The 25,095-nt window shown below is 42.7% G+C and overlaps 1 protein-coding gene across 9 annotated transcripts in view; it reads left to right on the forward strand.

The window, feature by feature from the left end:
• ANKS1B (ankyrin repeat and sterile alpha motif domain containing 1B) overlaps nt 1-25,095 on the forward strand; it is a 756,551-nt gene that overhangs the window by 723,538 nt on the left and 7,918 nt on the right. For all 9 annotated transcript variants that reach the window (XM_030548477.1, XM_030548479.1, XM_030548473.1 and 6 more), the window contains 3 exons: nt 3,649-3,735; nt 8,914-9,051; nt 24,660-24,827. In XM_030548477.1, coding sequence (XP_030404337.1) covers nt 3,649-3,735; nt 8,914-9,051; nt 24,660-24,827 — 393 coding nt within the window. The remainder of the gene's footprint in view (nt 1-3,648; nt 3,736-8,913; nt 9,052-24,659; nt 24,828-25,095) is intronic.

Below are 25,095 nucleotides of genomic sequence, written 5' to 3' on the forward strand. Positions count from 1 at the left end.
GCAAGGAAAGCTACCTTGGTGAGGTCAGAACGTGTAGGGATAAAGTCAGGAAGGCTAAAAGCCGCATTGAACTGGACCTTGCAAAGGGAATCAAAACCAATAGTAAAAGGTTCTACAGCCACATAAATAAGAAGAAAACAAAGAAAGAAGAAGTGGGGCCGCTATACACTGAGGATGGAATGGAGATCAAGGATAACCTAGGCATGGCCCAACATCTAAACAAGTACTTTGCTTCAGTTTTTAATAAGACTAGTGAACCTTGGGATGATGGAGGGATGATAAACGGGAATGTGGATATGGAAGTGGATATTACCGCAACTGAGGTAGAGGCCGTACTTGAACAGCTCGATGGGACGAAGTCGGAGGGCCCGGACAATCTCCATCCGAGGATATTAAAGGAACTGGCGCGTGAAATTGCGAGCCCGTTAGCGAAAATTTTTAAGCAGTCGGTAAACTCGGGGGTTGTGCCGTATGTTTGGAGGATTGCTAATGTAGTTCCTATTTTTAAGAAAGGGAATAAAAGTGATCCGGGTAATTATAGGCCTGTTAGCTTGACGTCTGTAGTATGCAAGGTCTTGGAAAAAATTTTAAGGGAGAAAGTAGTCAAGGACATAGAGGTCAATGGTAATTGGGACGAATTGCAACACGGATTTACTAAAGGTAGATCGTGCCAAACCAATCTGATCTCCTTCTTTGAGAAGGTGACGGATTACTTAGATAAAGGAAATGCGGTAGATATAATTTACTTAGATTTCAGTAAGGCGTTCGACACGGTTCCGCACGGGGAACTGTTAGTCAAATTGCAAAAGATGGGAATGAATACGAAAGTTGTTAGTTGGATAAGGAACTGGTTAAAGGGGAGACTCCAGAGGGTCGTATTGAAAGGTGAATTGTCAAGCTGGAAGGAGGTCACTAGTGGAGTCCCTCAAGGATCGGTTTTGGGACCGATCTTATTTAACCTTTTTATTACTGACCTTGGCACAAAGAGCGGGAATGTGCTAATAAAGTTTGCGGATGACACGAAGCTGGGGGGTATTGCTAACACGGAGAAGGACAGGGATACTATTCAGGAAGATCTGAACCACCTTGTTAACTGGAGTAATAGGAACAGGATGAAATACAATAGTGAAAAGTGCAAGGTTATGCATTTAGGAACTAATAATAAGAATTTTGGATATATGTTGGGGGCGCATCAGTTGGAAGCGACGGAGGAGGAGAAGGACCTTGGGGTGCTGGTTGATAGCAGGATGACTATGAGTCGCCAATGTGATACGGCTGTTAAAAAAGCGAATGCGATTTTGGGATGCATCAGGCGGGGTATTTCCTGCAAGGACAAGGAGGTGTTAGTACCGTTATACAAGGCGTTGGTGAGACCCCATCTGGAATACTGTGTGCAGTTCTGGTGTCCCATGTACAAGAAGGATGAATTCAAACTGGAACAGGTTCAGAGACGGGCTACAAGGATGATCCGAGGAATGGAAAAACTGCCTTATGAAAGGAGACTCAAAGAGCTTGGCTTGTTTAGCCTGGCCAAAAGAAGGCTGCGGGGGGATATGCTTGCTCTATATAAATATATCAGGGGGGTTAACGTTAGGGAGGGAGAGGAATTATTTAAGTTTAGTACTAATGTAGGCACGAGGACGAATGGGTATAAACTGGACATTAGGAAGTTTAGACTTGAAATTAGACGAAGGTTTCTAACCATTAGGGGAGTGAAGTTCTGGAACAGCCTTCCGAGGGAAGTAGTCGGGGCAAAAGACTTTCCTGGCTTTAAGACAAAGCTTGATAAGTATATGGAGGGGATGTTATGATAGGATTGTTAATTTGGGCAATTGATCTTGGATTACCACCAGATAGGTCTGCTCAATGATCTGCGGGGAGATGTTGGATGACATGGGAACTGAGTTACTGCAGAGAATTCCTTCTTGGGCGCTGGCTGGTGAGTCTTGCCCACATGCTCAGGGTTTAGCTGATCGCCATATTTGGGGTCGGGAAGGAATTTTCCTCCAGGGCGGATTGGCAGGGGCCCTGGAGGTTTTTCGCCTTCCCCTGCAGCGTGGGGCACGGGTCGCTTGCTGGTGGTTTCTCTGCAGCTTGAGGTCTTCAAACCAGTTTTGAAGATTTCAATAACTCGATCCTGGGATAGGGGTTGTTATAAAATTGGATGGGTGGGGTTCTGTGGCCTGCCTTGTGCAGGAGGTCAGACTAGATGATCAGATTGGTCCCTTCTGACCTATTAGTCTATGAGTCTATGAGTCTATAAAAGCTGGCATCACTGACAGATTAAAGGGAATGGAAAGGAAAGGAGTGACATTGAAACAGCCGGATGGAAAAATAGGGAGGGCAGAACTATGCTATCATGCGTTCTGTGAACTCTCACTGAATTTTATGAAGAAGCTCATGTTTGACATCTTTTTCACACACATGTTCCATTGGCATCAGTATTCTTTTTTTTCCATGCTCAAGAGAAATGCGGATGGAATTAGTACCTTCATGCAGATTTTGCTATTTTCTCTGAAATTTCTGTTTAAGCTTTCCTTTTTAAAAAAGGATGTTTTTAGCCCTTATTTCATATATGGAGATATACCTGTCTCATAGAACTGGAAGGGACCTTGAAAGGTCATTGAGTCCAGTCCCGTCTTCACTAGCAGGGCCAAATACTGTCCCTGAACAGTACTATTACAAAAATCTTTATCCAGTATAGATTGTCGTGTTCAGTCTGCCACCATTAATAAAAGAGATGCAACCATGCGTGCACACTCATACACACACACAAAATATATATAGGGGTTAACTATGAAACTTGATTAGCAGAAACAGTTACCCTCGTTATTCATGGAAAGAGACATAATTGCAGAATCTGGCTGACTCTTTGGTTTTGAATTTCATGTTGTCACAAACGTATAATTCTGTTTGAGTCCTGAGGGAGCAGGAGCCGATTAGAAGATATGATCATTGGCCCTCTCCTTCAAGCTCATGATTATTTTCCTATCTACTGTTAACTCTACTTTTTTCTGAAACACAGTATTTCCAGATACAGCAGCTGTTCCTTAGTTTAGATCTGTGCGTATGATCTTATGTATATGACACTCCATAAATATTGGATTTCATCTTACTTAGTTGCTCTAATGATCTGTCTAGGTTACTTTGCACTTTGGATCTCTCTCACTGTTTACTCTATCTGACTTTGGTGTTATCTCCATATTTGATTGCAGCTGAATTTGTTTTCCCTGTCCAAAAAATAAATCACTGATCCCACTTCATATTTTTCCCCATTTGTAGAGCTCATAATGAATGCTTACTCTCTGAACCCTATTTACCAACCAACTATTGATTCATACTACAATAGTTTTATATGATAGAGTTTTGGTCCTACTTGTATTTCACCTTATTAAAGTGCAAATGTATCCACTACATTCCTTTACTCTAGCAAATCAATATCTGTGTTGTAGGCTATGCTGGCAGCAGTTTCACAAGCCCAAAGCATAGTCAAGAGAGAGAGACAAATATTTAAATTAAGTTTTTTGTTTTACTTTAATTCACATATATTTTACCAGTGGAAGAAAAAGAAGAAGAAAAAAAATTGAACAGGCTACACTTGCTAGTGCAGAACAAACTGTTCTAACAGCTGTCTCATTTTTATTTCAGAAGTCTACAGAGCAAATGAAGAAAGTCCCAACTATTGTTCTATCAGTTTCTTACAAGGGAGTCAAATTTATTGATGCAACAAATAAGGTATGTGTGATTTTTTGGACATCAGATTTTATTCCTCATTGTGCTAGATAGCTTATCTAGCACAAGCCACATGGGGATCTGGGCTTGGATTCCAAGTCCCTCCCCCACCTTTTTTTTTCTCTCCTACCCTGAGCAGACAGAGTACCTCTCTCACTCTCCAGAAACCCACTCTTGTGGACAAACCCACTCTGATGGCAGTTCTGGAGGGAATTGTGTCCAGTCTTCCCCCATCAAAGGGAAACTCATCACAAGAAGGGTTTGGCAGGATGCCCCTCCTCACCTGGACAAAATCCCCCAACCTATTTTCCCGTTACAGTACATTATGCAGAAAAGTATGTGCTCCTTGCTTTTCAAAACACAAAATATACAATATGGGGGCTTTCCCCACCCCCTGTACTTGTACTAAAATTGTGGGGTTTTATAGAAGACCCAACGTAGCAAAGGTCAAGAGGTATGAGACTGATATACAGGCAAGTCTCATCTTACACGGCGGTTCCATTCTGTGGTTAGCACATAAAGTGAAAACCGCATATAGTGAAACACTCATTGATTTGAATGGCAGACGGAATCACCCCGCACTACAGATGCAGTTTTTATATTGTTGTTTTTCTTTTTTTCCTGTTTTTGCTGACCATGCAAAGCTGAATTTGCACATGTTAAATGTGCCTAAGATGCGACTTGGCTGTAATCGTCTTCCAGCTTCCAACCATTTTAAGGGAGGGTCATACGTTGTGCCTGCCCTTTAGTGCCCCCTTCTGGCCAACTGTGGCTCTGCTGAGGCACTCCTCAGTTTCGACTTAACTCCGGCTCCCTTAAAGAGGCCAGATATACAGAATTTGCCCCCTTTGGGGCTATAATTTAGTACTTCCAGCCTGGTTTATAATGGTTTCAGTGGTTTCAATGCCTACACAGCAAGGATATGGTTCTGCTGTGGCAGTGTCCCAAGGGAACTCTAGGTCATTGCAGGCAACTCCTTATAGAGTGAGAGGACTTTGTATGAAAACTGGATAAAGTGAAACTCAGCTGTTTGTTTTGGACCATGGAAATTCATGGGCTTACTTTCTTTCTTCAAAGGAAAAATCTCAGTATAGTAGATAAATGCCAAAAACCATGAGATTTCAAGTTAAAATGCTGCAAAAGACTCTCATGAGTTTCAACTAGTTTCAAAACACAAAGCTCTAAACCAGTGCAGGTTTACTCAATGGTTACTTTAGAGCTTTACAAAAGTTAGCACAAGGGTCAGCAACCTTTCAGAAGTGGTGTGCCGAATCTTCATTTATTCACGCTAATTTAAGGTTTCACATGCCAGTAATACATTTTAATGTTTTTAGAAGGTCTCTTTCTACAAGTCTATAATATATAACTAAACAATTATTGTATTTAAAGTAAATAAGGTTTTTAAAAATGTTTAAGAAGCTTCACGGGCAGTGTGAGTGCCCCTGGATTAGCAAACCTTTCAGTGAGCTGACCCTCAAGCGTATATCGCACTTGAAACCAGATGAGTATTATGTGGCTCCTGATTTGGGGGTAAATATTTCACATAGTTGTAATATCTTTTGAGCATTAAACCCTTTTCATCTTTAATGCAACATTGGTAACACACCATGATCATATGGTACTGTATTACAGCTTTATTTGTAGAAAGCTAAAACCTTGCTTTTTAGTATCATTTTAATTCTAATAAAAATCTTTGTCTAGGCCAACAGTTCTCAAACTGAGAACAAAAGAAATATAAAGAAAACCATATTATTGTGTTTTGCCTAAAGCAACATAAAATCAAATGAACATTAAATATAATTAAGTATAAGATTTTCACAAATGGGTGTCCATTAAGGCATAATAATTGTTTATTGTCATTTGGTATGAGTAATACATTATACAGAAATAGAAAGCAAATAATATGCTACAACAGTTTAAGAGGATTATTTTGTGTCTTCAGTTACAATTTCCTTATTTTGGATTTTTGTACAATTTCAATAAAAAAAAGTGTTGGAATGCTGCTCTTTTATCCAAAGTTTACTCACTCATTATTTCCTCAATTAGATATTAATAGGCCTTTCAGAAAACTTGCCAAGTATTCAAGTATATCTTGGCAGGTTAGAAGAAGACAGGGGAGAGTGATTCAAATGACCGAGTTACATATAATCTCCCCTCCAAAAAAAGAGACATGCTCAAAGAATGCTTTTAATTTGCACAGGTGTTACTGACACAACATTTAGCCATAGATCTCACTGACTGTGACATTAGACATCATATATGTTATGATAATACTGTATGCTTAGTGCCAAAACACAGTGTGTAGCAGCACTGTAGTATTTTGATCGAGTAGCGATGTCATCCTGCAGACAGGAATATTCTGTGATTATGGATATATAGTAGCCACATTGAATAAGGCTATGATTTAGGAATGCACTTATCCATATGGTGAAGATCATCCTTATTCATTGACTCACTTTGAGCATGTGCCTTTGCTGAAATCGAGGCTTAAATCTATGACCATAATTCAGCTGCCTCTTTGGCTTCCTGGGTCCTCTGGCCTAAACAAGGTAACTATACAACAGTATTTTTACACAGGTAAACATTCATTATTTACTCCAAAGCTTTAGACAAAGTCGTCTTTTCATACATCAGGCAGACATGTCTTGTCCTTACCTAGTACCATTCTGTAGTTTAATTTGGCCATTATATAAGTGTCCTCTGCATGTATAGTTTAATTTCTCTATATCCCTCTTGCAGGAGGCCTTGGCAGTAAATTGACATATATTGCCACATCTTTCCAAAGTAATCCTTTTCCTAAAATCCCTTTAACAACTCTATGCTTATACATTGATAAGTACTGTTCATTCTATTTGAGGTGGAAGAGTCAGATTGAATTTCTTCAAAGCGTGCATGCAAAGATCCAGAGAATGCACCTTCACTGTCCTACCTTGTCCCATCTACCTGCAGGCTGCAGTGGTACTGATTGTTAGAACAGAAACAGCAGCATCAATGGGCATAGAAGTAGAAAATTAGTAGTCTGTTATAGTTATTCTCTCAGCTGTGACCCATGAAAGATGCCTCTTTCCCACAGGATACTGTGTAAATTGTACAGTGCTGTCATTTGAAAAGTGACCCAGAACTGGAGGAAAGCTCCAGGATTTTGCAGTTTCCTGTAGGATTCACTATTGATGCAAGATCAGGGGCTGGCAACCTATGGCACGCGTGCCATCCAATTTTTAATGGCACGCTGCTGCCTGCCAGAGTCCCGAGGACACACAGCCAGTGAGGGGCAGAGCCTGCACCCCCCAAGAGAGGAGCTGCCTCAGCAGCCTGCCCGTGAGCTCCCGTGTCCCCTCACCCGGCAAGGAGCCTTACTCGGGGGTGCAGAGGGGCCCACTCACGTGGGCCACCTTGGTATAGCTGGCCATAGCGTATTGGCGGCCCGCCAGGGGAGTGGGTTCACTGCGGGACCTGGTCCCAACTCCCGGCGGCAGAACGTGGGGGCAGTGGAGGCAGGAGAGGCTGGCGGCGGGAGCAGCGCCAGCTGCTGAGCGTCCCCAGGAGGAGGCGCCCGGCCGTGGCCATGGATCGGTACCTGCTGTTTGTGAGTTGGAAGGAGTGGAGAGCCCCGCAGCCCGGCAGCACTCAGCGCGTAGCAGGTGTGGGCGAGCGGGAATCAGTGGTGGGCAGAGAGCCCTGGGCTGAGGAGCTCGCATACCGCGGGGTCATGCACTGCCTGGAGCGGCTCCTCCAGACACAGCCAGAAGGGACTCTCTTGTCGGGGGGGCTAGTTGCGCTCGTGCAGTGCGCCACGGGGCCCCGAGTGGGTGAGCTGCCTGGGGGCAACAGGAGTGGGGGAGGGATCTACCCTGACCCCCCACACACACACACACCAAGCCCTCTGCCCTGAGCCCCACAGCCCCACACACACACCCTAGGCCCCTTCCCTGAGCCCTGTACCCACCTCTCACACACTCATCCCGCTACTTGACTCCTTCACCCCCCCTCCACGACCCCAGCCCTGACTTAGCATCCACATACATACCCAGTGCCCCCCTGCCCTGACACCTGCAGCCTCCTCACATGCCCCCAGCCCTCTGACCTGACTTTTGCACCTCCCTCACATACCCAGCTCCCTGACCCCCCCATGCGCTCCCCCACATCCTGACTCTTGCACCCCCCCACAGCCCCACCCTGGGCACTAAATGGGAGCTCTTGCACCCTCCACCACATTCCCTCCTGCACCCCTTGCACCAGATGGGAGCTGCCCAGATAAATGCCCCACACCCAAACCTCCTGCCCCAACCCTGAGCCCCCTCCCTCATTCTAGCTCCTGGCCAGACCCTTCACCCCCAGGCCTGTGCTTGGTCCACTCTCACTCTCAGCTCAGTGCAGAGAGAGGAGGAGAATGGGCCAGAACCAGGGAGAAGGTAGGTACCCACTGTATGTGGGCACGGCCGGGGACCCCAGACCAGCAGTGGGCTGAGAGGGTCTGGCAGCCTGGATCCCGGCTGGCAGGAGCCGGTGGATGGAACCCCTGAGCAGCAGTGGGCTGAGCTGCTCAGTCCACTGCCAGTCTGGGGTCCCGGCTGCTGGCCCCGCACAGCCCGCTGCTGGTCTGGAGTTCTGGCTGCCAGACCCTTGCCAGCCAGAGTCCCGGCTGCAGGCCCCACTCAGCCCGCTGCTGGCCCAGGTAAACAAAACCCCAGACCAGCAGCAGCCGGAGCAGGCCGGTGGCGTAAGATCAACATTTTAATTTAATTTTAAAAGAAGCTTCTTAAACATTTTGAAAACCTTGTTTATTTTACAATACAACAATAGTTTAGTTATATAATAAACTTATAGAGAGAGACATTCTAAAAAACATTAAAATGTATTACTGGCACGCGAAACCTTAAATTAGAGTGAATAAATGAAGACTGAGCACACCACTTCTGAAAGGTTGCCGACCACTGTGCTAGATAATACTTTGGATACTGTTGGAGGGGCAAGAATTCAATGGTCTGTGTAAGAAGCTGGACATATGGTGCTTTAATCATATTCGAATTAAAAGACAAAGTACCTTTGAAATATTTTAGTACAGAGGATGACTATAGCGTTAAAATGCTAAAAACAAATAAAATTATTATATAAGGGACATCTATACTTAATTCCTGTGTTGACTGAAAAATAGTAATACTTTAGTTCTTTTCTTAACAGAATATTATTGCTGAACATGAAATCCGCAACATTTCCTGTGCTGCACAAGACCCTGAAGACCTCTCGACGTTTGCATACATCACTAAAGACTTGAAGACTAATCACCACTACTGCCATGTATTTACTGCATTTGACGTGGTTAGTTTCCGGAAGCTGTTTCATTTGACAATTTCCTTTATAAATCATTTTCATTAAAAATTATCAGTATAAAATTAGTAATAGTAAATGTTACATATATTGAAAAGGTTTAGAAAGAGCCAGCTAGGTGATGAAATGACACTGCTGCAGGATTACAAAGTATTTCTCTGAGATGTTAGCTCATTTCCCTTCACTCCTCTATGGAATAATTTTTCCTCTGCAATAAGTTTGTTCTTGTTTTTCAGCTGTTGATTCTAATGATCAGGTTTGGCACACGGCTTTCTCCAAAGCTGTGTAATACATGCAATTCCTTTAACTGGCTGCTATGGTAGTGGCTCATAAAAGTTCTTTACAAAAAGTTTAGTCACCCCCCTTCTGAAATCTCAGGGTACTACAAAGAAGTAAAAATCTTAAATAGTCTCAAACGCTGATCTATTTCCATTAAAACAACAACATATTGCACAATTAGACTGATGTACCTTACGCTTTTTGGCTTTATCCAACAAGCAGTCAAGTAATTTGTCTCAATCCAGGAAAGCACATAAGCTTAACTTGAAGCATGTGAGTGGTCCCATTGAAGCCAATGGCACTGCGAATCCTGGAAATGAATGCATAGCTAAGCAAATGGTGTTGACAGGAGGGCTTTGGCGTCCTTGACCATGGGATGCTGTTCCAGGAAGAAGAACTGCTGGAGGGAGATGGTCTAACATATGCATCTTCACACACTGATTCACCAACCTAGTGAGGAGGGCTTTAAACTAGGTTCAAAGTGGGGAAGTAACAAAAGCTCACACGTAGGTATTAAAAAAGATGACCTTAACAGAGGGCTAAATGTTGAGTGGGAAAAGGAAAGAGACATAGGAGCATCAAGAGGGATAACAGTGGGAGAATCTGCTCAACTTCTTAGGTGTCTGTACACAAATTCAAGGAAACTGGGGAATAAACAGGAAGAGCTGGAAGTATTAGTCCATAAGATAAATTATGACTCAATGGCATCAGACATTTGGTGGGATAAATCTTATGACTGGAATATTTGTATACGGGGTATAGTTTAAGGACAGGCAGCGAAAAAGGAAGGAAGTGTTGCATTATACATTAAGAATATACACACTTGTTCTGAGATTCAGAAGGAGGTGAGAGGTAGAGAAGAAGAAAGTCTCTGAGTTGAAGATAAGAGGAAAAACAGGACTGACATCATGGTACGAGTCTTCAGACAACCAAATCAGGGGGAGGAGGTGGATGACACATTTCTAGAACAAACAACAGAAATATCTAAAACACAGGACCTGGTTGTAATGGGGGACTTTGACTACACAGAATCTGTTGAAAAAATAATGTAGCAAAACACAAAATGTCCAGTAAGTTAGTTCTTAGACAGTAGTGGGGACAACCTTTGGTTTCAGAAGGTGGAGGAAGTAACCAGGGAGACAGCCATTTTAGATTTGATGCTAACTGACAGGAAGGAATTGGTTGCTAATCTGAAGGTGGAAGGCAATTTGGGTGAAAATGATCATGAAATGCTAGATTTCATGATTCTAAGGAAATGAAGGAGTGACAGCAGCAGAATAAGGACAATGGACTTCAAAAAAGCAGACTCAGAGAACTGGTAGGTAAGATCACATGGGAAGGAAATCTAGGAAAAAAGAATTCAGGAGATCTGGCAATTTCTTAAGGAGACAATATTAATGGCACAACAGCAAACTATCCCAAGGTGAAGGAAAGATAAGAAGGCTAGTTAAGAGGCTGATATGGCTCCATCAGGAGTTCTTTAATGACCTGAAAATCAAAACGGAATCCTATAAAAAGTCTAAACAAGGACAAATTGCTAAGAATGAGTACAAAAGAATAGCATAGACATACAGGGACAGAATCAGAAAAGCTAAGGCACAAAGTGAGCTACACCTAGAAAGGGACATAAAGCCAGGAAGAAGAGATTGTTTCATTAGTAGCAAAAGAAAGATGAAGGAAAGTGTAGGTTCTCTATTTAGCAGGGAAGGAGAACTAATAATGGACGACATCAAGATGACTAAGGTATTTAATGCCTATTTTGCTTCAATCTTTACTAAAAAGGTTAAGGGTGACCAGATACACAATTAATTTTAACAATAAGGGGGGAAGTAACACAAGTCAAAATAGAGATAGAACAGATTAAAGAATATTTAGATGGCAACAGGACCTGATGAAAATCACCCTAGCATAATTAAGGACTTAGCTGAAGCAATATCAGAACCATTATCAATTATCTTCAAGAATTCATGGAGGATAGGTGAGGTCCCAGAGGACTGAAGAAGAGCAAACATAGTATCTATCTTTAAAAGGAGGAACAAAGAGAACCCAGAGAATTATAGACCAGTCAGCCAGACTTCAATACTTGGAAAGGTACTGGAACAAATTATTAAACAATCAATTTGTAAGCACCTAGAGGCTAATAGGGTTGTAAGTAGTGGCCAACATGGATTTATCAAGAATAGATCCTGTCAAACTAGCCTAATTTCCTCCTTTGACAGGATTACTGGCCTAGTGGATGTGGGGAAACCTGTAGCTGTGATATATCTTGATATTTTTTGTAAGCCTTTTGGTGCAGTCCCACATGATATTTTCATAAGCAAACCAGGAAAATGTCATCTAGAATAGATTACATTACTGTAAAATGGGTGCAAAACTGGTCGAAAGAGCATATTCAAAGAGTAGTTATCAATGGTTTGCTGTCAAAGTGGGGGATGTATCTAGTGGGGTCCTGCAGGGATCTTTCCTGGGTCCAATACTGGGTCAATATTTTCATTAACAACTTTGATTATGGAGTGACTAGTAATGATTATAATATTTGCAGATGACAGAAGCTGAGTGGGGCTGCTAGCACTTTGGAGGACAGGATGAGCATTCAAAACAAATTGACAAATTAGAGATATGATCTGAAATCAATAAGATGAAATTCAGCAAAGACAAATGCAAAATACTGCACTTAGGGGTGAAAAAAATCAAATGCACAACTACAAAATGGGAAATAAGTGGCTAGGTAGTACTACTGCTGAAAAGGATTTGGGGGTTATAGTAGATCACAAATTGAATAGGGGTCAACAATGTGATGCAGTTTCTAAAAAGGCTAATATAATTCAGGGGTATATTAATAGAAGTGTTGTTTGTAAGTCACCAGAGGTAACTGTCCCGCTCCACTTGGCACAGGTGGAGAACTGTGTTCTGGGTTGGGTACACTTCCACCTTGTTGATAAATTGGAGAGTCCAGAGAGCAACAAAAATGATAAAAGGTTTAGAAAACTAGACCTCTGAGAGAAGGATAAAAAAATCAACTGGGCATATTTAACCTTGATAAAAAGAAGACCCAGGGAGACCAGATAAGTCTTCAAATATGTTAAGGGCTGTTATAAAGAGGGTGGGGGATCAATTGTTCTCCATGTACGCTGAAGGTATGACAAGAAGTAATGGCCTTAAGCTGCTTCAAGAATGATTTAGGTTAGATAAATAAAAACTTTCTAACTATAAGCGTACTTAAGCACTGGAATAGGCTGCTAAGGGAGGTTGTGGAATTCCCATCATTGGAGGTTTTTAAGAACAGGTTAGACAAAGACCTGCCAAGGATGCTGTAGATATACTTGTTCCTGCCTCAGTGCAAGAGACTGGACTAGATGACATCTTGAGGTCCCTTCCAGCCCTAAATTTCTATGATTGTGTGTGTTTAAGAATTTTCCTGTATTGGGCCAGAGTGCTTAAAAATAAGGGGCTTGATCTTGCAATGTTCTAAAAGTTATTTCTTTAGATTTTTATAGTGTGTTCAATTAATTACACACTAAAAAGCTGAAGGTATAAAACTTTCTTTGCTAATATTTACAATGACATGAAAATGTTTGTATCAAATGTTTACATTTACTTTGATAAAATATATTCTATATTTAAAGAGGAGACTACATAGATAGCTGAACTACAAGGCTATACACCTCTTAAGAGATCCTGAGGACACCATGGTAACTAGCTACCACAGTGAATCTCAAGCGTTTTGTAAATGCATCAGAAAAAAATGGTTACTAACCTTTCTGTATCTGTTGTTCTTCGAGATGTGTTGCACATGTCCATTCCAATGTAGTTGCGTGCATGCCCCAAGCACAGTCACCCAAAAATTTTCCATCAGTGGTACCCATGGGAGTGGCTCTGGCACCCAGCCGACCCCACACCTCCTCTGTTCCTTCTTTCCAGCCAACTCCAATAAATAAGAGTAGGAGGGGTGGAATGGACATGTGCAACATATCTTGCTGCACAGCAACAGTTACAGAACGGTTAGTAACTATTTTTTCTTTGAGTGGTTGCACATGTCCATTCCAATGTAGGTGACTGCCAAGCAGTTGCAAAGGAGTGAGATTGGAGTTCATGGACATGCTGACTGTAAAACAGCTCGAGCGAAACTGGCATTGTCCCTAGCCTGTTGAGTAATGACATGATGACTAAAAGAACATATGCGCTGATGACCAAGTCACCACTCTGCAAATGCCCTGAGTAGGACCTAAGCCAGGAATGCTGATGATAATGCCTCCGCTCTCATGGAGTGGGCAGTCAGAATAGCTGGTGGCAGAACACCTGCCTGCTCATAACACGTATGAATTAATACTGTGATCCACGACGAAAGTCTCTGAGCCGAGACAGGGAGACCTTTCATCCTTTCAGCAACTGCTATGAAGAGTTGTATAGATCTACAGAATGGTTTGGACCTCTCTAAAGAACACTTGGGCACGTCTAATATCCAGTGTGAAGACATTCCTCTCTACTGGGAAACCACCTTTGGGAGGAAGCTTGGGTGAAGACACAGCTGCACCTTATCTTTAAAGAAAACGGTGTACGGAGGCTCCAGCGTGAGAGTGTGGATCTCCGAGACCCTTCTGGCCGTAGTAATGGCCACTAAGAAAGTCACCTTCCATGAGAGCTATGACAAGGGACACATTGCCAACGGCTCAGACATTTTGATAAGACCAGGATTAAGTCACATGGAGGAATAGGTTCTTGTATTTAGGGGTATAGTCTTTCCAGGTCCTTGAGGAAATGAATAGATATCTCGTAAGAAAAAACAGACCAACTTACCACCAGGGGGGTGGAACACCGAAATTGCTGCAAGGTGGACCTTAATTGAGGGAATCGCTAAACCTTGTTGTTTCAGGCAAAGCAAATAGTCGAGACTGTCCTGCAGAGATGACTGCATGGGCAAGACTCCACGCTGGGAAGCCCATATGGAGAACCACTTCCATTTTGAGAGGTGGATAGTCCTGGTGGAGGGCTTCCTGCTCCCTCATACCACCTGGCGAACCTGCTCCGAGCAAGCCAGCTCTTTGGGATTTAGCCATGGAGCTTCCAGGCCATCAGGTGGAGGGAGCTGAGGTTCAGGTGGAACAAATGACTGTGGTCCTGGAAGATCAGGTCCGGATGTAGAGGGGGCAGAATTGAAGCAGCCACAGAAAGACCTAACAGCGTGGTGAACTTGGAAGATGGAAATGTGAAAGTAGGCTTTTTTCAAATTGAGGGAGGTGTACTAGTCCCCTGGATCCAGGGAGGGAATAATGGAAGCCAATGAGACCATATGGAACTTTAGCTTCTTGAGGTAGCTCCCTCCCATAGGAGTGAGTGAACCTTTTGGGTCAGAAGTTGCTTGTGAGAAGGGTCCCTGAAGAGAGATGCAGAGGGAGGGTGGGATGGGGGGGGGGGGTAGAAGTGAACTGGTGGGTATATCCCACTGCTGCTGTGCCCAGCAACCAACGGTCCATAGGAATATGCGACCATCCTGGAAGAAGTGGGACATGTGGTCTGCAAATGAAGAGGAAACAGGATCCAGAAACTCTGAGAGTGGTATGAGTACTCGAGCATCCTGTCAAAATGTCTGCTTAGAACCCCCTAAATGTCTGGGAGAGGCAGGCATTGATGTCGAGGAGGAAGAGGGCAGTGGTCTGTGTCTAAAGCCCCTGCTCCTCTTCCTCTTTGAGTCCTGCCAGGCAAGCACCAGGGGGATTGCTGAGGCCTATAGTGCTTCCTTGAAGTTGCCAGGGTATACAGGGTATACAAACTTAAGGGTTGTCCTGGAATCTTTCAGACTGTGGAGCTTTGCATCACTCTACTCTGAAAAGAGTGAAACACCCTCAAAGTACGATGCTGGAGGGTTTGGTGAAGCTCCTGCATGAGGCCCGAGAACTGGAACCATGAGGTCCTATGCATGGCCACTTCGGACCCTCACTATGGACTTCCCCTCCTCCACTAGTGAAGAGACCTCCAACCTGGCCTCTTGTGGCAGCAAGTCCTTAAACTTCAACATGGAGCTCCACACGTTGAAGTCATATCTGCTCAGGAGCACCTGTTGGTTAGTGATCCTGAGCCGGAGATTCCCAGTCAAGAAGACAGTTCTACCAAACAGGTCCACCTTTTTTGAGTCCTTTGCACTGGGAGTCACCTCCTGCAAACTCTGCCAATCTCATTCACTGGCAGCAGACACTATCAGGGATCTGGAGGAGGTGGGGGCATGAGTATACAGGAACTCATGTCCTTGAGCCAGAACAAAGTACTTCCTCTTGACTGTGGGGCGTAGGGCAGCGGGGGTTTGCCACAGGGCATTTATCAGATCCATGATGGCTTTGTTGAGAGGCAGAGCCACTCTCATTGGGCCCACTGCAGTCAAAATGTCAACCAGACTATGGGAGGACTCTTTTACTACCTCCACTTGTATGCCCAACTTTTTGGTCACCCTATTCAACAGCTCCTGGTGGACCTTGTAGTCATCCTGGGAAAGTGACATGCTCATTCTCAACACAGCCTTGTCAGGAGAAGAGGACAAGAATCTTGCGGCACCAGCTCCTGCAACTCAGTACCAGAGTCCAGATTGGACTCTGCTTGAAGGGGCAGCAGAGCCCTTCCTTCAGAGGCCATTGAATAGCAGTACCTCGACTGCGGTCTCTGCACTGGGGGAAATGCCCATGAGTTCCAAAGAGGCCACTGCATGTGTACTGGTCACTGCCAAGGAGGCCATGTACCCGATGGCATTCACCGGGTTCACCACCAAGTATTGCCGACTTGAGGAGCATCAGGGTCAACTCCTCAGCAAAAATTGCACAAATATGTAAAATACTCAATGAGTATATTGTCCATGTATTCTTGAAACACATTTCCCATGAATATAGATCAGTTAGATACATCAGAACCAATTCAGCTATGTCTGAACATGCTGCTGTAGCTGTTAAGACAGGCTGTGTTGCTAAGTGGTAAAATAGAAAGGTTTAATTATTTTAAAAAGCTGTTCAAGGCATTTAAAGGAAACGTTAGTTTTCATTAAATATTTGTATTGATTCATTTCTTAATGCTGAGATTTGATGTGAATAGGGAATAGAAAGAAAATTAAATTTATATTTTAAAATATTAGGCCTTGGTCAACAAGATGTGTTATTAATTAAAGAGGGTAGAATTAATGAAAAGGGAACCAGCTTGAATGGCCCTGATTGAGTCAATATGGATTATTAATTTTCCCAATCCTTTGAAAAGCTTGTAATAGCTATAGTGTACTGTCTCTTGTCAATAAGGCTTAACCACAAACATGTAGAAATCCAGGTGTAATAAATATAATTCAGTTTTTCTCTGCCTGCCAAGTAAAGACTAGAGATTCAGGATAATTCCAATATCTTCCTTACCATGGGGGTAGGTAAGCACTTATAATAGCTATTTTAAGATGCATAGATAGACTTTCACTTCTCACTGTTTTATCACCGTATTCTCCTGCTATATAATTCTCACCAGGGTGCCGCCTGTTCAAATATTCTCTCTGTTATATTTTTTTCCTCAGGATATAATATTTCTGATGCAAGTATAAGCTCCATTAAAAAAAAGCTAAATATGCACAACATAAACATACAGTAGATTGAGATCACCTTTTCTATTTAAAGTACAGTACTTGTTTGTTCCTGTCGTAGCTTGATCTTTCAAGCAGATTTATGCCCATAGAAACAATACAGTCCTGGGCTACATACCACATTTATGAATAACTGCAGAAGTTGTTCTTATATTCAGCATATTACAGTAGCTCTTTCCAGCAAATCCAACTGTGTCAGTAGGAGAATGTGCATTTGTATTTATTTTTTATTTCTAACAATATATTTCGGCAACTATAAAATAAATATTATAGAGACACAATACTTTAAAATCAATAACTTTTGCTTCTCTTTTATCTTGCAAAAAAGGCTTCTTCTAATTTCACATTTTTCTGGAGAGAATTAATGTAAGGAGAGGTAAACTACAAGATTTGATATTTAGTATTCAGGGCTGACTATGTGCAGCTTAGCACACTCACATACAGAGTAATGTTTCTGCATGAAAATACCCAAAACATCAGACTTTGAGAATATCGTACAAAGGTGGGACCTGATTCATCAGTACAACAAAGGCTGCTTTGCACTGTCCAGTAGCACAAAGCAGTCCTAAACCTGATTTCACTTGCCACTGAAGTATGTCCTCCTCCACAGAGGGATCCTCCAACAATAAAAAGTCACTGTGGCAGATCCTATGCCAAACTCCAGTTCACCACAGGGCACAGGCCCTTAGCTCAGATGGTCCGCAGCTCCTGGGGATAGAAAGCAGCCGGCACAGACCAGAACAGCCTTCAGCCTGCTCTAATTCATGCCAGACCAGACCAAAGCCTGCACAATATAAAGCCACCTTCTCCTTCTTTTCCATCCCTCTAGACTTGCACTGAAGACTCTCAGGCTGGGTCAGAGAATTGGGCCCTATGTATATCCATATCACATGGAAAAGCAAGTGCAATGTTAAAGGTGACCTTCAAAAGGAAAAACTGGACTTGTTCTGTTTTATTGCTTCATTACGGTGAATAAAGGCAGCCTGAAAAAATTATTAAAAAAAAAAGTTTCCTGATTGCCTCTACATTAGAAATTCTGGACTCGTCTGCCCTTGAAGACGCTATTGTGACTGAAAACTAGGGAAATTATGAAATCCCAAGAGACAAGAAACTGAAACTTAGCAGTTGAGCAGGGAAGGGATTTTTAGTCAATTGTTTAAAACACCGCTGTATTTTTGTTGGTTTTGCTAATACACCTCTCCCTCGATATAACGCTGTCCTCGGGAACCAAAACAATCTTACCGCACTATAGGTGAAACTGTGTTATATTGAACTTGCTCTGATCCACCGGAGTGCGCAGCCCCGCCCCGCCCAGAGCTCTGCTTTACCATGTTATATTCGAATTCGTGTTATATTGGGTCGCATTATATCAAGGTAGTAGTGTGCTTATTTTCTCTCCCATATTTGGGACACTGGATGGCCTTATTAACCTGCCCCCTTCCTTCTACTGAGCTGTGTTAGCTCACAGTAAGCTTTTAGAGACACACACATACATCCAGAAAATCTTACCTAGTAAAACCGGGCAGCATTCCACCACACTAGTGAAAATCAGACTTGACAATCCTGAGCTTTAAGAAAAAGAAGTGGAAAAAAATCTTTTAGGAAATAGCAGAAACTCTTCAGGTCCTCCTTATACAAAAAAAAAAAAAGAGAAAAGAGATTCACCTCATGCAAGTATTGAACTGCAATCTCTTTATTGTGAAAGGACAACTTACAAATGTAGATTTTTTTATTTTGGTTACGTAACTGCACTCAAAAACAAAACAATGTACAACTTTAGAGCCTACAAGTCCACTCAATCCTACTTTTTATTCAGCCAATTGCTAAGACAAACAAGTTTGTTTACATATAAAGGCATAATGCCGCCTGCTTCTTATTTACAGTGTCACCTGAAAGTGAGAACAGGCGTTTGCATGGCACTTTTGTAGCCCGCATTGCAAGGTATTTACATGCTAAACATTCATAAGCCCCTTCGTGCTTCTGCCACCATTCCAAAGGACATGCTTCCATGCTGATGGGAAAAAAACATTTAAAACAAAAAATATTAATTAGATTTGTGACTGAACTCCTTGGGGGAGAATTATATGTCTCCTGCTATATACATTCTGCTATATATTTCATGTTATAGCAATCTCGGAGGATGACTCAGCACACATCATTCATTTTAAGAACACTTACACTGCAGATTTAACAAAATGCAAATAAGGTACCAATGTGAGATTTCTAAAGATAGCTCCAGCGCTCGACCCAAGGTTTAAGAATCTGAATCCAAAAGCTAAGAGAGATGAGATCTGGAGCATGCTTTCAAAAGGACCAACACTCCATGTGGGAACTACAGAACCCGAATCACCAAAAAAGAAAATCAACCATTCTGCTGGTGGCATCTGGCTCAGGTGATGAAAATGAACATGTGTCGGTCCGCGCTGCTTTAGATTGTTATTGAGCAGAACGTGTTATCAGCATGGATACATGTCCTCTGGAAGGGTGGTTGAAGCATGAAGGGGCTTATGAATCTTCAGCGCATCTGGCATGTAAATATCTTGCGATGCCGGTTACAACAGTGCCATGCAAACCCTGTTCTCACTTTCAGGTGACATTGTAAACAAGAAGTGGGCAGCATTATCTCCTGCAAATGTAAGCAAACTTGTTTGTCTGAGGATTGGCTGAACAAGAAGTAGGACTGAGTGGACTTGTAGGCTCTACAGTTTTACATTGTTTTATTTTTGAGTGCAGTTTTTTTTTTGTACATAATTCTATATTTGTAAGTTCAACTTTCATGATAAAGAGATTCCACTACATTATTTGTATTAGATGAATTGAAAAAATACTATTTCTTTTGTTTTTTTACTGTGCAAATATTTGTAATAAAAATAATAATATAAGGTGAGCACTGTACATTTGGAATTCTGTGTGTTAATTGAAATCAATATATTTGAACATGTAGAAAACATCCAAAAATTTTTAAATAAATTGCATTCTATTATTCTTTAACAGTGCAGTTAATCACAATTAATTGTTTTTAATCGCTTGACAGTCCTAAATAAAACAAATATAAAATAGTAATAGAACAATTAGAATGTAAGTGACAGGAGACTGTTGGGTCAGGCTGGCACGCTGAGGCATGTACGTGTTACAACTTGAACTTTAAAAAAACAAGACAATCCACCTCTTCTGAATTTCTTTGCGATGTTCTGGACAAACCCTGGCAGGATTAACTTACTTACTTTCCTTCTCAGTCATCCTTGGGCGAAGGGTGGGCCACCAGCCATTGCAGGAGTCCCAAGTAGCGGATGAGTCCAACAGCTGTGCTTCCCTTCCAGGGAGCCTGAAGGGGGCTGTGGAGGCAGAAGTCCTCCACAGATATTGGGAGATCCACTGATTATTCAGTGCTGAACCTCCAGGTCATGCCACTGGAACCAAACCTGTTCCACCCCCCCACACACACAAACACCCCAAATAGAAACTCTGCAAGGAAACCTTGTGGCATTTCCACTCCCCTACTCAGGCATAGGACATGTAAGGCACTCATATTGGTCACCTTCAATACAGTATTCCCATTCCAGTATTGAATACACACTGTAAATGAGAAATCCCCAAAACTAACCCAGTTTGTATCTAGCTATTTTTCTGCAGTTGGCTTTTTGTTTTAAAAATCCCCAGAAGCCTGAACACTCTTAATTCCACAGCATCTTTGCCTGGTTTCAAGGTGCTCTCTAACTTAATACATAATGTATGACTCCTTTCCCACTTACAGACATAATATTCATTAATGTAATATGGTCCATTCTCTCTACTAGGATATAGTTGAACATATTTACCAGGCACACCTCTGTTCACATGTGACTACTGCATGCAGGGCCGGTGCAAGGAAGTTTTACACCCTAGATGAAACGTCCACCTTGTGCCCCCCGCCCCCAGCCCTGTGGCAGCTCCCTGCCCCACCCTGCCCTGAGGCACCCCAGGCACCAGCACGCCACAGGGGGCGCTCTGCCAGTCACCGCAAGGGCGGCAGGCAGGTTGCCTTCAGTGGCATGCCTGCGGAGGGTCCGTTGGTCCCGCAGCTTCGGTGGACCTCCTGCAGGCATGCCACCAAATCCGCAGGACCGTGGACCTCCCGCAGGCAAGCCACCGAAGGCAGCCTGCCTGCCGTGCTTGGGGCTGCAAAATACCTAGAGCCACCCCTGCCCCCCCCGTGGTAGTTCCTCCCCCCCCCGGGAGCCGTGCGGCATCTCCCCACTCCAGCTCACCTCTACTCCGTGTCCTGCCCAAGCACTCTGCCCCCGCTCTAATTCTCCTCCCCTCCCAGGTTTGCAGCAAAGCTGGGAGGCGGGATAAGCGGAGCAGCGACCGTGCACTCGGGGAGGAACCGCTGTAAAAAAACAATTGGGGGCACCGCTTTTTGGCAACCGCCTAGTTCGCCTTAATGGTAGCACCTGCCCTGACTGCATGTCCAGCCCCTCTGCGGATTATTCAGGTTCTGGGCATGGCTGTTGTCCCACTATATAATGTGCTAAAGAGGAAAATAATTTGCAGCATCTTTTGATCTATTTTTAACTACTACTGGAGGCAGGGTCCCAGAGTAGCTGGACATTTCTTCTGTCACTGCATGGCATATTCTGTGTTCCCATCATCTCATAATTATCCAGTGCAGACTGTGTCCTGATGACCTTGTATGCCATGCTATAAAGTGCACTATCACAGTAGTGTGGGACTTACTTTTCCAGGGGCATTATTCTACCCAGTCCTGTCAACTTAGTCCTTATCAATATATAATCTTCACTACAGTTAATCCAATCTTGTGGGACAGTGCACTGTCATGTTACTACAATAGTGCAAGATGTGTCTCTAAAGTCTTAATCTTGTGACATTAACATACGCACTCCACTGGGAGTCATAAAATGTATCATTCTATACGTTTGTGGCAAATATGACCATGGGTTTCTCAATTTGTTGCCTGTGTTCAGCTGGATTCACAGTAGATTGGCATAACGATCCCTTTAGGGCTTAAAAACTGTGAATTTTTTGTGGCAAACTGCAGCTGCAGCACTGACCAATTCTGACCAGGTTTCCCTTCTCTTGTGAGTTCACATAGGTGATTTCAGTGTCAAAGATATGAAACCTTGAGCAGTTTGTTGTGGTGGATATAATCATAGCAACTGTGATAAATTGAGAAAATGTCTGTTATTTCTTATGAGTGCTATGGATGAGTTGGTTTCTCTGTTCAATTTTTGTATTGCTGCCTACTTAAATGCAAAGAGTTAAGACAGACGGGAGCTTGAGGTTGGCCTAGGGGCAGGACCCACAGCAAGTACTAAGATATAAAACAGCTCCAGTTACACACTTTCAAAGCAGCTAAGAGAACAATGACTAGGCCCTCAGCTAGGGGGAGCGGTTACCTCGCTGGCTCCATCCAGTTTAGAATGTCTTTACATTGCCCAAGGCTAAGCCTGGGAACAAAGGAGACCTGAAACCCCAAAGATCCTAGAAAAGGGATGGGGAGGGTGAGTGAGCTGGGAGAACTGGCCCTGGGGGTATCAGTGGAAAAGCTGACACGCTGGAAGAAGTCATTCACAGGCAGAAGGCACATGTGGCATGAAGTGTAGACTAGTTCTCCCATCTCAGAGATGGGGAATAAGACAGACCTTCCTGAGCTATAGAGCTAGAGGTTAAGATTAGGTAAGGAAATATGCTTATAGGTCGCTTTGTTATTTTAAATCCACTTCTCGAGGCACTTTGTGCATTTTGGCCAAATAAATCCTGCTTTGTTTTAAATAAGCAATTTCTGTATCACTGCAAACATATGCTGTTACAGCATGATTGGTACCTAGGGGGTGTAACCCAGAGACCAAGTCAGAAAGTGTTTGGCTCATGAGATCCCATCCTAAACAGAAGTGAAGGCATGGGCCTTTTACTTGAAAAAAGTGCACTCAGTGGACTGGAAAAGGGTCTTAGCAGGGACAGCCTACCCGGGGATCTTGACAGCAGCTGATCACGTTTGGATGGACAAATTAAAAAGTAATTTTTTCTATCTAGTCTGTCACTGGACAATGACCAATGCTGGATGCTTCAGAAGAAGGTTTTATAATGAGCCAATGAGCTCATCATTTGCGTGGATGCAACTGTCACATAAGGCACTAGGAGTTGTACCTGTGCAACTGATGGAATAATTGGCCCCTTTTGTTAGCAGAAGTGATTGGAGATGCACCTGCTTTCAGAAGGTCTGAATTTGGTACACTGTTCCTAAACTGGGTGTTACAAGAGCATGAGAGAAAATACCTTCACGGCGACAGTTTAGGTTTTGGTTTGAAGTAAGGAGATAGGATAAAATTGTAAGGTCTAACTAGTGAAGGGCAGATTTTATATTAATGCAAATTGTGTATGGCTTCATTGTTGTTTACTAGAAACTAGAAACATACACATGGTAAGCTGAAGGATTCACTAATCTTTTCAATGAGCTTGTGCAAATGTATGGCTGATTGGTTTAACGTGATTTCAACCTGAAACTGAATGAAGCATGGTTGTTTCCACTAAATTTCACTTTGCGATTTAGGTTTTGTGCATATCTGAAGCTCAAAGGTTCCACAGGGGAGTTTGAACCCACATTACTCAAAACCAAAGGAAACGGTCACATTAATCAGTTCAATGTAAATTCCCAATTCCCTTTTTGAGGAAGCACCTATGTTAACAAATATTCTATCCTACATTTTGCATATACTCAATGAATGAGCACTCATATTATTCTAGTTATGCTGTCACCCAGTGGTCTTATTCTTAAAAATCTGATTTATTTGCTAACAAACACATAACAGTGCACAGTAGTCTCCGAGGATTCTCTGATATTTTGTTCTAAATGAGATTTGACCACTCAACTGCCCTTTGGCCAATCCCTGCAGAAGACAAAGCCTGAGAGTGCTGCTCACACCATTTTCAACTTGCAGCCCAGTAAAGTGAAGGGTGCACTTGTAACATTTTCCTTTACATTTTCTGGAAATGCTCACTGAAGTGGCGTTCCCTCCTGCTCTTTTACTATTCTTGATAGTGCAGCACAGAGTGTTCAGAGACACAAGAGAAGGGAAGTAATGACTCAGACTGCAGATTTTGAAGGAGGCCATGTCAGGAGATCAGGCTTGAAGCAGAGCTGGGTAAAATGTTAAACAATGGAACAAGATGGGTGGCATCTTGAAGGTGAATCAATCAAGGTTAGCTGGGGGATGATGCACACAGACTTGGTTGAGGAAGCATGTGATTTGGCTCACCCTCCTCTTCCACTGGCTCAGTTCTGTGATCTGTCACTAAAATAAAACTTACAGGAATTTCCCTTGAATTATCATGCTGGAACACAGAATGAAAGCACAGAGAAGAAATACAAGAACATCAATTTATGTACTGGTAATGTGGTGTTGGCAGGCCACACCAACCTAATCTGGTCACTGTTTTAATGTTTAGCAATTGATTGATATGTACAATAATTGAATAATGACTATCACTAAGACCAGTTACACTTTGGTTGCCCTTTGAATCACAGATGTTGAAGATAGAAAAGATCTAGCAGGCCATCTTCACTGTATTTATATTATTTATATATTCATATGCTAGCATTGACTTGTGCAGTATAGGCATGTAAAAGTCCACCCGACTGCTCTAGGCAGGATTGTCCTTAAGTAATATTCATAAATGCTAATGTATCCTAAGTCTATTTTTGAATGTTTTGTTGTTGTTCCAGAATTTAGCCTATGAAATAATTCTAACACTTGGACAGGCATTCGAGGTAGCCTACCAGCTTGCACTACAAGCACGAAAAGGAGGCCACTCCTCAACCCTCCCAGAAAGCTTTGAAAATAAACCCACCAAACCAATTCCAAAACCACGTGTTAGTATTCGAAAGTCTGTGGTAAGTAGCAGATAAGAAAATCAAAACCCAGCTATACAAAAAAATATGTTGGCATGAATCTGATAGTAGTTTACATATTTGTTTGGTCAAAAAAGCACCTCCCAAGATAAGGGATAAGTGCACATCCACTCATCACTCCAAAGTCAGTCTGCAAGGAGTTGTAGAATCTCAGCATGCCATCAATTTGCAACACTTTATCTCAGACCCTTCCATCTTAAGGAGCTGTATATATAGTACTAGTCATGCATCTCTTATGCTGTTATTCCAC

Source organism: Gopherus evgoodei, chromosome 1 (assembly GCF_007399415.2).
Source record: "Gopherus evgoodei ecotype Sinaloan lineage chromosome 1, rGopEvg1_v1.p, whole genome shotgun sequence".
In the NCBI taxonomy this organism is placed as follows: domain Eukaryota; kingdom Metazoa; phylum Chordata; order Testudines; family Testudinidae; genus Gopherus; species Gopherus evgoodei.